This window comes from Orbicella franksi, chromosome 3, assembly GCF_964199315.1.
Source record: "Orbicella franksi chromosome 3, jaOrbFran1.1, whole genome shotgun sequence".
NCBI lineage: Eukaryota > Metazoa > Cnidaria > Anthozoa > Scleractinia > Merulinidae > Orbicella > Orbicella franksi.
Window position 1 is genome coordinate 4,829,240 of NC_138147.1, and position 15,282 is coordinate 4,844,521.

The 15,282-nt window shown below is 45.9% G+C and overlaps 1 protein-coding gene across 2 annotated transcripts in view; it reads left to right on the forward strand.

The window, feature by feature from the left end:
• The first annotated feature begins 1,174 nt into the window (after positions 1-1,174).
• Positions 1,175-15,282, forward strand: part of LOC145480814 (von Willebrand factor D and EGF domain-containing protein-like) — a 79,888-nt gene continuing 65,780 nt past the window's right edge. The window contains exon 1 of one of the 2 annotated variants that reach the window (XM_081459138.1): positions 1,175-1,911. In XM_081459138.1, the coding sequence (XP_081315264.1) occupies positions 1,455-1,911 (457 nt within the window). In that variant the 5' untranslated portion in view covers positions 1,175-1,454. The remainder of the gene's footprint in view (positions 1,912-15,282) is intronic. The other variant, XM_081459139.1, reaches the window with a different exon arrangement.

The following is a 15,282-nucleotide window of genomic DNA, read 5'->3' on the forward strand; positions in this document are numbered from 1 at the left end:
GGTTTTTTTTAACTTGAACGTAACGAAGGCCACGCGGTGAATAAATTAGCGGCTCTTCTCACTGTCTCGTTCTGTTTTTTGTTTCGTTCTCTTTTGGAGTCCGCCGAGGTTATTTTTTAGTCTAAATAACCTGAGAAAAAGCTCGAAAAAGATGTTCCTCTTCAATTTTCAGCTCTCAGGCAATAATCCTGGATTTTTTTGACCGAAACGTAGGTTCGTGTTATGTTAATGTGTTTCGGTGGCTATCGACTCAAGCAATGAAGCGAGGTTATAAAAAAAATCTATTGATATTTAGTTCTGGTTTTGTTCGATTTCGTTGAAATGTTAATATGATGAAGCTGGATTGTTAAGGAATAGATTTTACTACTGCCGATATGAGGTAGCTATTAACGCTAAAGTGATATATCGCTTCGAAGTCAGGGTTTTGAAGAGATTTTTTGCAAAGCGTGAGTTCGGCGTGACTTTGTAATCTGAGATTTTTGTTGACCCTGAAGATACAAGGTTTGGCGAGTAAACATTACAGATTGCGTAATTCAAAGTCGAGGTCTGCGTTTGGTCTCCGACAAAAAAATAATAAACCACCCATGAACCGCGCTCGGCCCATGGCCGCGCGGTTAATAAGGGTTGAACGGCGGTCAGTCTTACTTCTTATAATTTTCCGTGCAGTCGTGCCAAGCATTTTCTGGAATCTTATGTTGACGGTTTTGCTGTTGTAACACGTGAACGGGAAATAGAAATTATTTTACAGTTCCTCCTTCAAGAAAGTATTTATTTACAAAATAGTTGGTAACCATCTGGTCCTTGGCCTAAGCTACCTGGGTGTCAGTATCTAAAATGGGATCGCACTTAAAGTATGCCGTTGCGAAGGAACTTAACTGTATCAAGTAACAGAGCGTCTTTTCTTTTCTTTTTTTTTTTTTTCCTCAATCTATCTCAAAGAAAATGGAGAGTAGAACTACAACAGAGAGCAAGTCAGAATAGAATTTCTCTGATAAACAACTTCACACAGACGAAACAGTACGGTCTTCGTAACCATACACATGTTGTATTTCATCGCATCTGAGAAAATATCAGACGGTAATTATCTTCTTAGTCACCTTCAACCTCGTAATAGCTCTATCGCAATAGCGCATGCCCAAGACTAAATTCAGTCCCCCATGGCCCAGTGGACTCCGTCTCCTGGTGATTACCGTTCATGCTTCCAGAAATATGACACACAAGAAAGGATATAAAAGATGTCATGAAAACTGGTGGTGTCAAATTGAATGCGAAGAGAATGTTATTTTACTGGATGAGTATCTGTTTATTGTTTATGGCAGGCTTAATCCTGGTCCCGAAGGAAATGAATTTAAGTAGAAGTATCTTGTTTTATATTTCCTTATAAGGGGAAGCCGTCTGAGCGGCGGCTTTCAAGATAAATTCTACCGCGAGCAGTTGATGTTTGAATCCGCACAATGCATTTTACGGTTTATTTAGTATTTGGGCTTGCTTTTACCTTTACGGCTTTCAGGCAATGCCATCAGGCTCAGTGCAATGGATGCTGTAACAAGGGAAATTACGTTGAAATTAACGAGCAACGAAGAAGTATTAAGAGTAAGTGGAAGCCAGGACAAGTAGCACTGTGTGATAGAGCTCTTCCTTGGGGATGGTACCGTTTCAATAGCTATGTAGGTGGAAAAATGCCGACTTCAGTGGTAGATCCAAAGCATTGTGGCACTATAGCGCCAATTTGGCTGCGAGGAACGCATCCGCAAAATAATGCAAAAGTGACTGTCAAGGCCTGTGTGAACTTTTTTAACATCAATGGCGGTTGTGCTCAATCGTTCGACGTAGACATCAAAGATTGTGCCGGGAATTTCTTCGTATACTATTTGCAGCCGACGTACTCTTGCTCTCTCGCCTATTGTGCTGGTAAGAGAATTTGATTTATTCTATGTGCTACTTTCAGTTTGTGTTTTTGCAAGAGACAATCCATAAATATTTGCCTAACAGAGAGAAAAGAATCGCGTATCGTTTATATATAAATAGGTCCTAGTCAGAGATGAAACGGACCGTAGTTAGAGCATTGTAGGGAGAGCATTGCACCGGTAACGCAAAGGTCGTGGATTCGAATCCCGTTCAAAGCCTGAAAATTTTTTCACGTCTTTTTTCCAGTAGTGCATGGCTGCATACGCATCTATCATCCTGTCTACATTTAATTGCTACTGTTAGATATCTCTGACTGCAGTTAGTTTTTGCTAATAAGCTCTAATACTGCTTCCTATGGTAGAAGTATGCAGAAAAGATGTCTCCCCTATATATTGCGCTCAAATACTACTTCAGGATAGAATGAATTTTCTACTTGAGCGCCTCGCGCATTATACTAGTGTACAGCTTCAGAAATTTGAATCTCTCAGAATTGGTTTTTCCTTTTATCTAAGGGCAAATGTCAACAAAAATCGAACAAAATCAAATTTCTTCGGCATGGCTAGAAAACGCAACTTTGTTCGTATTTTCCATATGGCTAGTCCCTAGCAAGAATAGAGGCAGGTTGTGTGTGTGTGTGTGTGTTTTTTTTTGTCCTTGAAATAGTTGTGCCTTTCCGAGAAAGAAAACGACATTTTCGTTTTAACTTTCACACACATGGATGATGGGAGTCCTGGATCAAGGCGGTTTGTTGCTTATTTCGCGTCTCGCTTCGCTCTACGCAATTAGCACAAACCGCCTTGAGTCCAGAACCCCCATCATCCATGTGTGTTAACTGCCCGCGATTGTTGATCTAGATTTATTTTCCAATTGAACAAGCCGCCTGCCTTGGTAGAAAGCAACCATGGCCGCGTCAAGGTTTTTATCTGTGATAGAGATGTTTTACGGTCCTATCTCGCTCGAAGAGAGCGCGAGACCTCAGCCTAATTACCCAACTCCGCCCCAAAAACTTGATTGTAAGTATATATGCAGAGTGTGCGGCAAAAATTCTCCTAAATCGAGCCTGCTCAACAAACATAAAAATAATTGTAAACGAAGACCTAAAAACTGTCTAGGATGCTATAGGATAATACGTAATTCTGTGTTTTATGAGCATATAAAAAATGGATGTCCAAAACTGTTGGCCCGAATCTCATGGATTGATAATTAAACAAGCCGAGGGTTTTGCTATAAATGCCCGCCATCCGCACCCACGAGGAACTGACAGCCGATTTCGTCGAAAGGTGTGACAAGGTAAATAAAGCCCTCGAAGAAACGTACAGCCGCTTGGAAAAGCTAGAAGATTTTAACAAACTTTTAATAAGTTTTGCCAAATTTTGGGCGGGCTTTTTGGCTGCGAGGATAGCGATCGCCGTGACGAGGCTAGCTTTCTGCCTTGACAAAGAGGAAAGCAATTGAAGATTGGCGGGTCTTAGGTATGAAAAAATGGGCCGCGGAAGAAAAGGGCCGGTTGAGCAAAGCCAAAAGAAGCCAAAACTTTTAAAATACCCAAGAGAGAGAGAGTAGGAGACAAGTGGTGGCGCTTTGGAATACCGAACGATGATAAAATTTTATTATTAACTGCGCGGCCATGGGCCGAGCGCGGTTCATGTTCTACCCTTGGTTTATTTTTTTTTATTTTTTTTTTTTGTCGGAGACCAGACGCAGATCTCCACTCGGCCAACTTTAAATTACGCAATCGGTAATGTTTACTCGCCAAACCTTGTTTCTTCAGGGTCAACAGAAATCTCAGATTATAAGATCACGCCGAACCTACACGTTGCAAAAAAATCTCTTCAAAACCCTGACATCGAAGCGATATATCACTTTAGCGTTAATAGCTACCTCATATCGGCAGTATTAAAATCTATTCGTTAACAATCCAGCTTCATCATATTAAAATTTCAACGAAATCGAACAAAACCAGAACTAAATATTATTAGATTTTTTTTGTAACCTCGCTTCATTGCGTGAGTCGACAAAGGAAGCGACGGTCGCCCATAGCCACCGAAACACATTAACATAACCAGTGAACCTACGTTTCGGTCAAAAAAATCCAGGATTATTGCCTGAAAGCTGAAAATTCAAGAGGAACATCTTTTTCGAACTTTTCTCAAGTTATTTAGACGAAAAAATGACCTCGGCGGACTCCAAAAGAGAACGAAACAAAAAACAGAACGAGACAGTGAGAAGAGCCGATAATTTATTCACCGCGTGGCCTTCGTTACGTTCACGTTAAAAAAACCTTACTTCTGGATAATTTCAGCCTTACAAGTCAGCATCTGGTCCCAAATTACTTTCTGTATCCTTACAAATGTCCTGACTTCCATCTCCGAAAGATTTGGCCGCAATTTTTTGGCAAATAAACATTTCGCCGACAGCAATCACCATTACGGTGGCTTGCAACTAATTCGCTAACTTTACAAAACCCTCCCGAGAGGGGGATATGACGAAAAGAGCCGAAAAATGATGACCGGAAATGTGCACTGCGTTCCGACGGTAGTGCTAAGCAAACAGTTAAATTTTAAAAGCGCGGTTATAAGATCTAACAGATCTTCTTGTTACCAGATGCTTTTGTTGACGAGATGAAACGGATGAACCCATAAGAGGTCGCCAATATTCTCTTGTCAAAAGAAATGTAAACATGTCTGAACGTGTAATATTTTGCCCTAGGGCAATCAGCTGTTTATTTTTTTTTTCGCTCTAGCGGAAGCTCTTTGTTTTACCGCTGTTGCACCCGATTTTTTATCGAAAAAGGGTGAAAAGTGTTATTTTTATTGACCTGACCGAGAAGAAATGCCCTATTCTAACAAACTGTGGGCAAAAAAGAGAAATCCGCCTGTAAATTCCTCTTGGCTTCAACATTCCTAATGGCTTTGAAAATTCCTGATGGCTCCGACTTAAGCCAAGAGGAATGTGCAACCGGAAGCCGTAGTCTGAAGGCCTTAAACAAACGGAAGCGTGTCAACAACTTCGCGTGTAATATCACGTACCTGTCTCTGCCACTCAGGCGTGAAATATTCATTCACAAGAAACGCAATCAAGTGGAAACTGACAATCATGTTTTTATAATATGCAAATGACACTTTGTGTTTTCAAATGTCAATTCGAAGCGGCGGGGTCGGTTATTTTTTTTACCGATTCGGCTTCAACTTTGCCGCGGATATCTTGCTCCAGTTTTTCAACATCAACAAACTTTCTGCTCGACGGTTGACGAAGCAGCTTGGCTCGGACTTGTTCCTTCAGGAAGTTGTACTGCTGAAACTCGGAAAGAATGATGTCAAACTCGTGGGCAGACACGGCGTTGTTATCCAAAGCTTGGATAACAATCTGTTGACTGTGTCACGTTTGGCGGCGGCGAGCGTGGTAATCTCCTGATGCTTTTTAATTTTCGCCTCAATTTTTCTGCTGACGATTATCAGCCCCGAAGAAACGAGAGCGAAACAGGCGCCAACGCCGCGTAATGGAATTGTGGCCGGCAGGTCAACCACAGACAGGGCCGAACCAAAGCTCGCGCTTGAAAACGCCGCTGAGAAAAAACTGGAGCCCGCAGCACTCCAATTAACGAAATTTTTTTGCCCGTTTGTATTTTTTCGCAACGAGGCGATAGTGGCCGACCTCTTGGTCCAAAACTTTGGCCATCTTGCCGATCTTTTGCAAACGGAAATTTTCAGCTGGTACCGTCAGTACGGGATAGAGAGGTTCCTCAGGAGGAGCGGAAGGCAGAACGTTCGCAGATGACATGGTATAAAAAGCGTTAATTAATTTCTAATTCAAATTCCAGAGGCATGCCTTTGAAATCAAAGAGCTCGCCATGTTCATCTTTGACGCTGACAGTTATGCTTCTTACGTAGAAGTACGTCGACCAGTCACGCAACAGCTGTTGCGGGGTAGGATCGTAGCTTACTTTTGCATAAGGCAAACCTTTTATGTCAAATCTAGCCAAAACATCTGATCTCTTTCCGTTCAAAACGTTTTTGGTTTTGTCGATCAGATCGCATTGAATAAAATATGTCGTTGGAGATGTAAGCCGTTTTACGAATGTTATAGATTTTAAATTCCGCCCAATACCAAACATATAAGCTGAATCACGGTCAAGGGTAATTGGTTTTAACCCAAAATGTTTGATTACAAGCTGGCCAACAGGTTGATTAATTTGTTTCTGTTTCCAGTTTGTGATCATATTTTGCGAACAGGCCGCCTATTTCTTTTCCCAAGCTCTCTAAAGTGTAATGCACTGGAAGAATTTTAGAAACATTCGTAGCTGAAGCATCTTTGGCCCCCAACTCAGTGAACCTTCATTTTTCAGATTGTGCCAGCTATTGTACAAACTGCAAGACAGGAGTCTGATGAAATGTACCCTAGGGATCGGCTCCTCAAAGTACACAGTTTCTCCGTTATTTTTCGCGACAATCGTAAGCACCACCATTACATTGTACAAATATAATATATTCAAAATGGATAGCGACGCGTTCACCGATCAAGGACTTTGAAAAATGGGCGCAAAGGCCCGATACGAAAGTCAGAGAAGTCGTGGCCCAGACAAGCGCGTGGGCCGCATTAACGGAACTGTTCCCGAACGCTCATAAAAACCAGCTCGTTGCCCAGATCAATATTGATAAAAAGCGGAATGTGTCAGCAGAAATGTTCTTTAAGGCAGGAAAAGGCTCCCTTCAAAGCGTGTTTGGTTCAGACAGGCGGTAGCTAGTGGAGCCAGAAAATGAAAGCCGCTCTTGGTTTGGCAGGCATGTCAGGCTTCTCATATCAATTGTCGCCCATGAAAACCTAAAGAGCGTTACCAATCCCAGCCGCAGATTTCACGTAAGCGGCGCCGAGCCTGAGAAAAATCTTCCACCAACCCATAAACATCTACGTGACCCCAGACGCCTTCTTCGTGATGAAATTCAGAGAAATCTTTCAACAAACCACGCTCATGCACAGCACGGCGGCCGAATCCAAGAATTGGCTAATCGGGCCCGACATGAAGTATTGGTCCCAACAGCTCAACTTTGCCGTGTGTTGTGCGACACAAGGCTGCGGAATTTCTCGAGAAATCTTTGACAGCGGCCTGGCACTGCCGCCGCAAATAAGAGCGTTTTATAAATTCCACGTGTATTTCACGGTCAGGCGCATTTTGTACCAGCTTGGTAGTATTCAGAGCATCAGCGCTTTGCCAGGCGATCCAACATTCAACAGATCCGACAATCATTATGACGTGGCTTCATACAAAAGAAGCTGCGACGAGTTCGGCATAGATTCATCGAGCATAAACCAGTCAATCGAAGCGTTCGTGTACTGCATCTTGGGTGCGCAGGTGAATGTGCGCAGCAGTATTCTTGGCCAAGGCGGCCGGGCCAAAGAAGCCTAAAGCGAGTTTCTGGTGCTGATGGAAGACGCGATTAGACAGCTCGACCTGGCACAGAGCGTGCAAAGGTACCAGCTGGCGGTGGATGAAGCGAAGGTGAGGCTCAACCTGGCGGTCTGTCCTGGCGCGTGGCTAATGCCCGCGAGAATGATCATCAACACGGAAAGCACGGTTGGTTACAACAAGAAGCTGAAACAGGCTGTTGCTGGAATGAAACTGAGGGTCAACAACGAGGTCAACCCAGAGACAAAAAAAGCTGCGCTCAAGCTCATGGCAGGCGGCCCATCAAAAATCAACCCACCCAATAGCCAGCCATCTAACTCAGTTCACAAAGCGGTAACCGCTTCTTCAAAGCAAGCCCCGAGCACTCGCCAAAAAAATAGAGCCCACGACACCAAAAACAGAGCCCGCTGCTCCACAACACGAAATAAACAAAACCGCCGTCATCGTTGGTATGGTAGGAGTCGCGGCTTTGCTGTTCATGGCGCCACGTTAACGCTGCCTTTTGAGATATTTTTCAACAATAAAGACAACAGCCGCCAAAATCAGAAGCCAGGTGTGCTCGGCAAGATAGCTTATCGCTTGCCCGGTCGTTTTGAAAAGGAAGCTCGCAATCGAGCCAATCAGCCCGGGCAGCAGGGAAGCGACTTTGGCGCCTATGCCTTTTGCGCCTATTGTCTTAAAAGACCGTCTCCAAGCACTTTGCCGGTGGCTTTCTGAGCCTTTGTTATTGAATCGACGACAGCCCCAATTGTGACTCCTGCGGCAAGGAATATTGCGGTTACTGTCACGCCATATTTTTTGAAGATCTTCTTTATTTTTTCTAAACGAGGTCTGTCTTGCTCAGTTGCTTCAAGGCGGGTGTCTTGCCCAATTGCTTCAAGCCGGGTGTCTGCCCATTCGATCTCTCTTTCACGCTGCGCCACTCTTTCTTCTACCGCAGTTCTGTCGTGAACCAGGGTATTCTTATTGCTAATAATCTTCCTGTCTTCTTCATTCGCTCTCCCCAGATCTGCTCTTTCTTTTTCAAGTGTTTCCATTTCTTGTTGCTGGGAAACTTGGTACATACCAAGTTTTTTCTGAAATTCTCTTTCTTCTTCCACTATTTTTGCCTAAGTTTCTTTAAGTTGTGCAACTTTCTCTTCGGCTTCTTTTTTTCGTTGAGGATTTTTTTTCAGATGGGTCTGATGCTTTATACATCCCCAGTGTAATTCGCCGGTTCAGAACGTCTTTTTGATTTTTTATTGCTTTGAGAGCTTCATTCTCGTCTACCTCTTCTTCAGGCTCTGCTAAATCTTCATCTTCTAAAATTTCGCCCACCTGAATACTCTCCTCCAACAGGGTTTTCTCTTTTTCTGATTGAAAACTTTTCATATATCGGCTACGTGCCTTTATATGTTTTGCTTCCTGAGTTCTTAGTTTTCCTTTCAGTTTTTCAATTCCCTCTCTGAACCCTCTGCATTTTCAAGATCTCCAATTTCTTGTTGGATCTTCCTTATGGATTCTCTTATTTCAACCATTTCTTTTTTCCTTTTTCATTTTTGTAAAGGCTCATATTGCTGCTCTTTTAATTCTTTTCGTTTTTCGTATATCGTTTGTTGGACTTTCTCATATTTATATTTATATTTTATGATCTGCTCTCTACCTGTGCTTTTTTCTGTGGTCATCAGGTTATACAGTTTTTTGCCAGCTCCAAACATTTTAACTTGAAGTCTGCCTTTCGAGTTGTACGATACCTCAAGCTCGCTTAAGCTCATGTTTGGCAATAACACCTTTGCAGCAACCCAGGCTTTTTCACTCAGCGTCGGCGCGCCGAAGGATGTTTCTGCATAAGAAGGGTTTGGCAGTCCGCTTTTTTCGTTCTGCATTGTTTTCATTGGAATTTCTTCTTTACCATTAGGGGCTGGCGTAGCGGTGGAGCCTGGAAGAAAAGGAGTTGTTTCATAGCCGCCGCTCTCATCATCGTCCTACCACCAGTCGTCGTCAGGGTCAAAAGCAGAATTTTCAAAGTCGCCACTGTCTGCCGTTGCAATTATATACATTTCAATTGAATTTTTTAATAAGAAAAAAATACAGCTGTGTTATAAAATGTCTGTGCCAGAGAACCTTCGCCCATCTCACACTGAAAAGATATTACGTACCATGAAAGTCCCGCACGCCGTCAAACGAATCACCTTTGACTGCACCGAAGCCGTCCCCGGCGATGCCCTGTACGTTTCGGTGCCCAAGCTGCATGAACACGAGGTGCTGGTGCCTGCCTCGCTGGCGCTACGCTTTGACCTCGACATGGACAACGGGCACGCCAACAACTTCCTCGTTCAGAACGTCACGCGGGCGCTGGTGGACACGCTGGTCGTGAAGTTTGCAGGCGGCATCTTGTAAGACACCGAGGGGTAATACATCTACAAAACGTTCGAAGAACGTTTCCTCCCAGTCGAAAAACGCGACAACAGGTGCCTGATGAGATCTAGAGCAAAGACTTGTGCAAAATACGCTCCAAAGCCGGGGACAAGAAAACCCCGGGCGTCGACACTGAAAACAAGCTGAACGAAATCTATGGAAACAAGTATCGCATCAGGCTGGACCAGCAGCTGCTGACAGACCACGACGTTTTCTACCCCCAGGCCCTTTACAGTGATCTCGTATTTGAAGTGACTCTTTCCCAAGCTTCACAGGTGGTCAAAGGCACGGACCCCACCAAGCTGAAATACAAGCTGATCAACATCCAGCTCGAGTACGAAATGATCTGCAGCGAGACGCTCGCAAACAAGGCGCGCAACGTGTACAGGGGCGGCAAAGAGTTCGCTTACGATCACGTGATGCGTCATAAATTGGTGCCCTTCAGAAAGGACACAGACTCGCGGCTGAACATCAAAGTCGACTCCCAAAGCCGTTTTCTGAAAGCGATCCTCCCGCTTTTCGTAGAGCAGTTTACTGCAGGCACCAGAGATTCCGAAAAATACGTCTTCCTTGACATAAAAAGGTCAGCGTCACCATCAACCGCCCAACATGCTGTACAAAGATGGCATCGAAAGCAAGGACATGTGGGTAGAAGCCAGCCACTTCTTTGTGAAACAAAAAAGTAAAACCGAACACGACTCTTCAAAAGTTCTACACTGACAATAAGTTCGGGCTTCTGATCGATCTGCGCTCCATGGCAGACCAAACAATGCACGGCAGCGGCACAGGGCTAGTGAACACCACCGACGGCGTCCAGCTGGAAATCGAGGGGAAAGCCTCAGGCTCGGGCAACGTGAACTGCCACGTGTTCCCGATCTCTGATTCTCAGTTCAACATCATGGACAGACAGCTGGAATCTGTGTAGTTTTAGAAACGTAAACTTTAAATAAAATGGACCCCGTCAAGATCCCCTTCAACGCGCTCATCGTGGGGCCGACCAACCCAGGCAAAACGCGGTTCCTCGTGGACCAGCTCTGCGCCCCTTTTCGCGGCCGGTTCGATTACGTCGTGTTCATCTGCCCGACGTTCGCTTATAAAAAGACCCTGTACCGCTTCACTGAGAGAGACCCGCGGTTGTATGTCATCATCTGCGAGCAGCACGAAGTGGAACTTTGGTTGAAAGTGATACGTATGTGTTTCGAAGGCACCAACACTCTCATAGTCCTTGATGACTGTGCGGCCTCGAAAGACATGAAAGGGTGGACCGGAGAGCTGGTCGAGTTCGGCTTTTCCGCTCGCCACGCCGGCATCAGTGTGTAGGTGCTGACCCCGCAATTCTCCAGCATCGTGAAGCCGTCCTGTGAAAATGCGGTAGCCATTGTGCTGTTTTACACCCCTTAGGCCAAGACCACGAAGGCCATCTTCGAAGAATACGCGGGTGAGCTTTCCCAAGATGCCCACAAGCAGCTGATTGTGAGGCTGAAAGAGCGCCCGTTCTCCCACCTTGTGTTTTCTCTGCGCCACCCTTTCGCAATTGAATGGAAAAAATAAAATTATAATATATACGATGGCTGAAGGAAATGATCCTGTAATGGCTGAAGTCATGAGCCTTCTGGAAGCTGAACCTGACTCGAAGAGTCATTCGCTGACCGACTCTTTGAGTCTGCCGGGGCCTGACTTTCCAGCCCTCCGTGAAGAGCTTGCGATTCTGGTTTCTACAGGCAAAGCAAAAGAAGCCATCGGCGTGCAGCTGACACAAGAGCAGGTTTAGCGCTTGGAAGCTAAAGATGTTGAAAAGTACTACAAAAGGTACAAGACTTATGTGGGCGCCAGACCACTCAAACCTTTGTTGATAGCTGTCTCTTGTTGTACGCCAGGGCGGTTAGGATGTTTGTGCCGATTAAAGACGTTGAAGCTCTGCAGAATGATCTCAAAAAAGATTACGTCATCACCAAAGAGTTGTCCACCCTTGTCGGAGGTCTTGCGTTAATTACGTTGAGATGTGGGCGGCTGCTCATGGTAGCCAACACGGCACTGATCACAACGAAACACATCGATTTCAGTCCACCGGAGCAGCGCCATGAAGCAGCCGGCTCCACAGTTGTTGAGCGAACTGCTGAATAATTAGTAAGCATTGTCCAGCAATTCCTCAATTAAATATTTTTGTTGCATAAAATAATGAGAGATTCAGAAACTCCAGCTGCGGCACAAGTCGACACATGGGAGCACGTAACTTCAAAAATACCAGCTACTGCGCTTGTGAAAGAAAAAAAAACCCGAAACGGGTGGCTGCGGGCAAAGCCGTGGCTGCGAGAACCAAAAAGGGGCGCGAAGAACAGAAAAAAGCCGCTGAAGCCACGGGATTTGTTCCAACCCAGTTAAACAAGGCGCTACCAAACGAAGAGCCGACCGCTCCCACTAGGGGGAAGCAATGGAGACACGAGAAACGTTATCAGCACGACTCAGCGGCTTAGTATAATCAGCATCGTGGTTTCCGTCTTTGGCCTCTACTACAAACGAGAAGGGATAAAAGTTTTCAATTCACAGCCTGCCCCTCCTCAAGCAGTCGCTCGTTTGGGTGAGATGCTTGATACGCAGCTGCCTCGACCGGTGGAGGCAATGCCTGTCCAAATAAGAAGGCTCCGGCCGATGAATTGACATTTAAAAAGAAAACGCACAGCTGAATACGAAAGCGGACAACAAGCTCGTTAAAACGATCATCGATGGGCCGTTCTCACCGGCTCAACCGCCGGCATCGGCTGGATTGCAAAAAAGGTGGTGAAAGAGAACTTTACCTTCGACCCCAGCGGCAGCGCCATGAACTATGCAAAATTCACGGCTGTCCTGGCAGGCAGCATAGCACTCAAAGATTACCTTGAAGACAAAAAAGATCCTCGCGACCTCGGTTTAGAAAAAAGAAACGTAGCTTTTAACAAAGGTGAGCATTACGATGATGATCGGAGGCGCGATTCTAAACGCCGCTGCTTTTACCGGTGGCAGCTATCTTGCCAAATATTTGTCTGGCGACAGCGGGAAGACCGCGTTAGAAGAGAAAACACTGCATGACAGAGCCCTTGTAGCTTATCAGGCCGCTATGGCCAAATACACAAGCGACCGCACCAAGCTTCTGGATTGGATTCAAACCAACAGAGAAATCAAAGAACAGGCGAAGCAGAACTTCACGAACACCGATTACGCGTTCAAACTCTATAACCAGGCCCACCCAGACAAGCCAATGCCACCACCCAAAGAGCCTCGCTTCGCCGGCTTTTATCAACCCAGTGAGCAGCAGAAACAAGGCGAGCTGCTTTTTGTAGGCGGCAGAGCGCTCGCTCTCGGCTACGCGGCTTTTCGGTTTCTTTGAAAATGCGAGCATTTTCAGTTTGAATAAACGCCTTGGTGTTATAAATGGACGCCAAGCTTGCCAAAGTCTACTACAGCCCCCAGGGCTACTGGAAAGGCATCGCTGCCGTCGAAAAATTAGCGGACTCTGCGAAAGCCCCTCAAGAAACCGCCAAGCAGTGGCTTATCAAACAAGCCCTTTGCAGATCTATCTCACCGCGCCGCGCTACATTCCTCGTCCCAAATTCGACGTATCGACGCCTAACGCGGTCAACCAAGTGGACCTTCTTTTTCTGCCTCACAACAAGCTTCCACGTGGGCGTGAAATTTACAAATACGTGCTGACTGTTGTCGACGTCGCCAGCCGTTTCAAAGAGGCTGACCCTCTGACCTCCAAAGACTCTGTGGAGGTTGCGAAAGCTTTTCAGTCGAATTACAAGCCCAGCCCTTTGACGTGGCCTCAGCTGCTGCAGGTCGACCTTGGGCGCGAGTTCATGGGAAGCGTAACAAAAGAAATGGAAAACCACAAAACAACCATTCGCCGCGGGCGCCCTGAAATTCACAGAAACAGGATATCGTGAAGCGTTTCAACCGCACGCTCGCCGAGCGCTTGTTTGGGCATCAGTATGCCGTAGAAATGCTGCTGCCTTCTAGACAGCGGTCGACTGCCTGGGTCAAAAGGCTCCCCGACGTTGTTGTCGCTCTTAACGGCGAAGTCACTAGTCTTATCGGGAAAAAAACCAGCTGTCGCAATCAAAGAGAAATCTGTCACCTCCAAACCCTCTACAAAGTATTCCAGACCTGCTGGCTTGAAAGAAAAAAAGCTCCCCCCACTTATCAATGTAAGATATTTGTATCAGTCCGGCGAACTTGAAGGGGGGACTAAAAGAGCCACAGACCCAGTCTGGTCTTTGAAAGTATACCATTTTGAAAGAGCTGTAACTAAACCGAACGAGCCTATTGTCTATTATTTGTCCGATGGGCCTAAGCGCGGCTTTGTTCGCGAAGAGCTGTTGGTTGTGCCTCCAAATACACAGCTTCCTACCGAACAAGTCCGTGCCTGATGATGTCCTTGTGTCCACATACCAGCTTGTGCACGCCGTCATCTGCTATTCACCGCTTCGTGTCGAACGCCAACAACGAGACCTTGTCCACGCGCATGCCGTAGATCTCGTGGCTCTCGCTTAGCAAGATGTTCATCCCGTGCCAGAACTGCTTTTTCTCGAACAGTGCCTCTTTGTATTGCTCATGCTGGATCTCTTTTTCTACCACGCTTTTTTTCACTCCCTTGGCTTTCTTGTCATTTTTTTCTTTTTCTTCCATGATTGAATACATTTTTGGCCGTATGGCCATCGCTTCATCAATCACCCTCCCCGCGCACTCGTCTTCTATCTTCCCCAGCACCTTTTTGTTTTTGCTGCTGTGAAGCGGGTGCTCTTTGGGATAGTTGCTCGTGTCGTATGAGTCGAGGCCTTCCGCCATGTCTCTGTACACGTCATCCGTCTCGATCTCCATGAGCAGGCTGTCTGTGTCTGTGTAGATCAGATCGCACTTTTGCCCGTATCGCGCTTTCATCTGGTTGTAAAAGAAGTCATACATCAAAATCTTGCTGTTCTCTAAGATCGTCATGCCGGTGTAGATCGGCTTGTTCAATATCAGCCGAGTTTTGTTCATGTGAATACTCGCCAGGTCGTTTCCAAATATCTCGTGCCCTGCATACGAGGGCTAGCCACCAAGCGGCGGATCTTGTCGGTCTCCCAGCTGCGGACAATCTTCATGTCGACGCGGTTTCTCAAGTTTTCCATCGTTTTGCCGAACACCGAGTTGTTCATCAGTTTGTAGAAGTTGGTCTCGAACTCGCTCTTCCCTCCTTTCCTAAACTCTGTTCATCCGGGTGTAGGGCTCCATCCACCGCTCCCGGTCGAACTCGATCACCCGGTAGGCTTTTTCCAAACGTATCCCCTGGCTGAGGTAAAACTGCAGATTCTTGTAATGAACGACGTACTTGCTTTTGTTCTCCAGCGTGAGCACCAGTTTCTCGCTTTTTGGAAAGTTCAGTTCCTGGTCTTCCATCATTCTTTTTTGGTATCCCGACATATGCTCCACCCCGATCGCCTTTTTCTCTGGCGCGAGCGGGTAGCTGTTGTGGGGTTCGTGGAGCTCCTCTGGATACTCCAAGTCCGCCTCCAAGACCCATCCTATCCGGGAGTTTTCTTTTAGCTTCATGATTT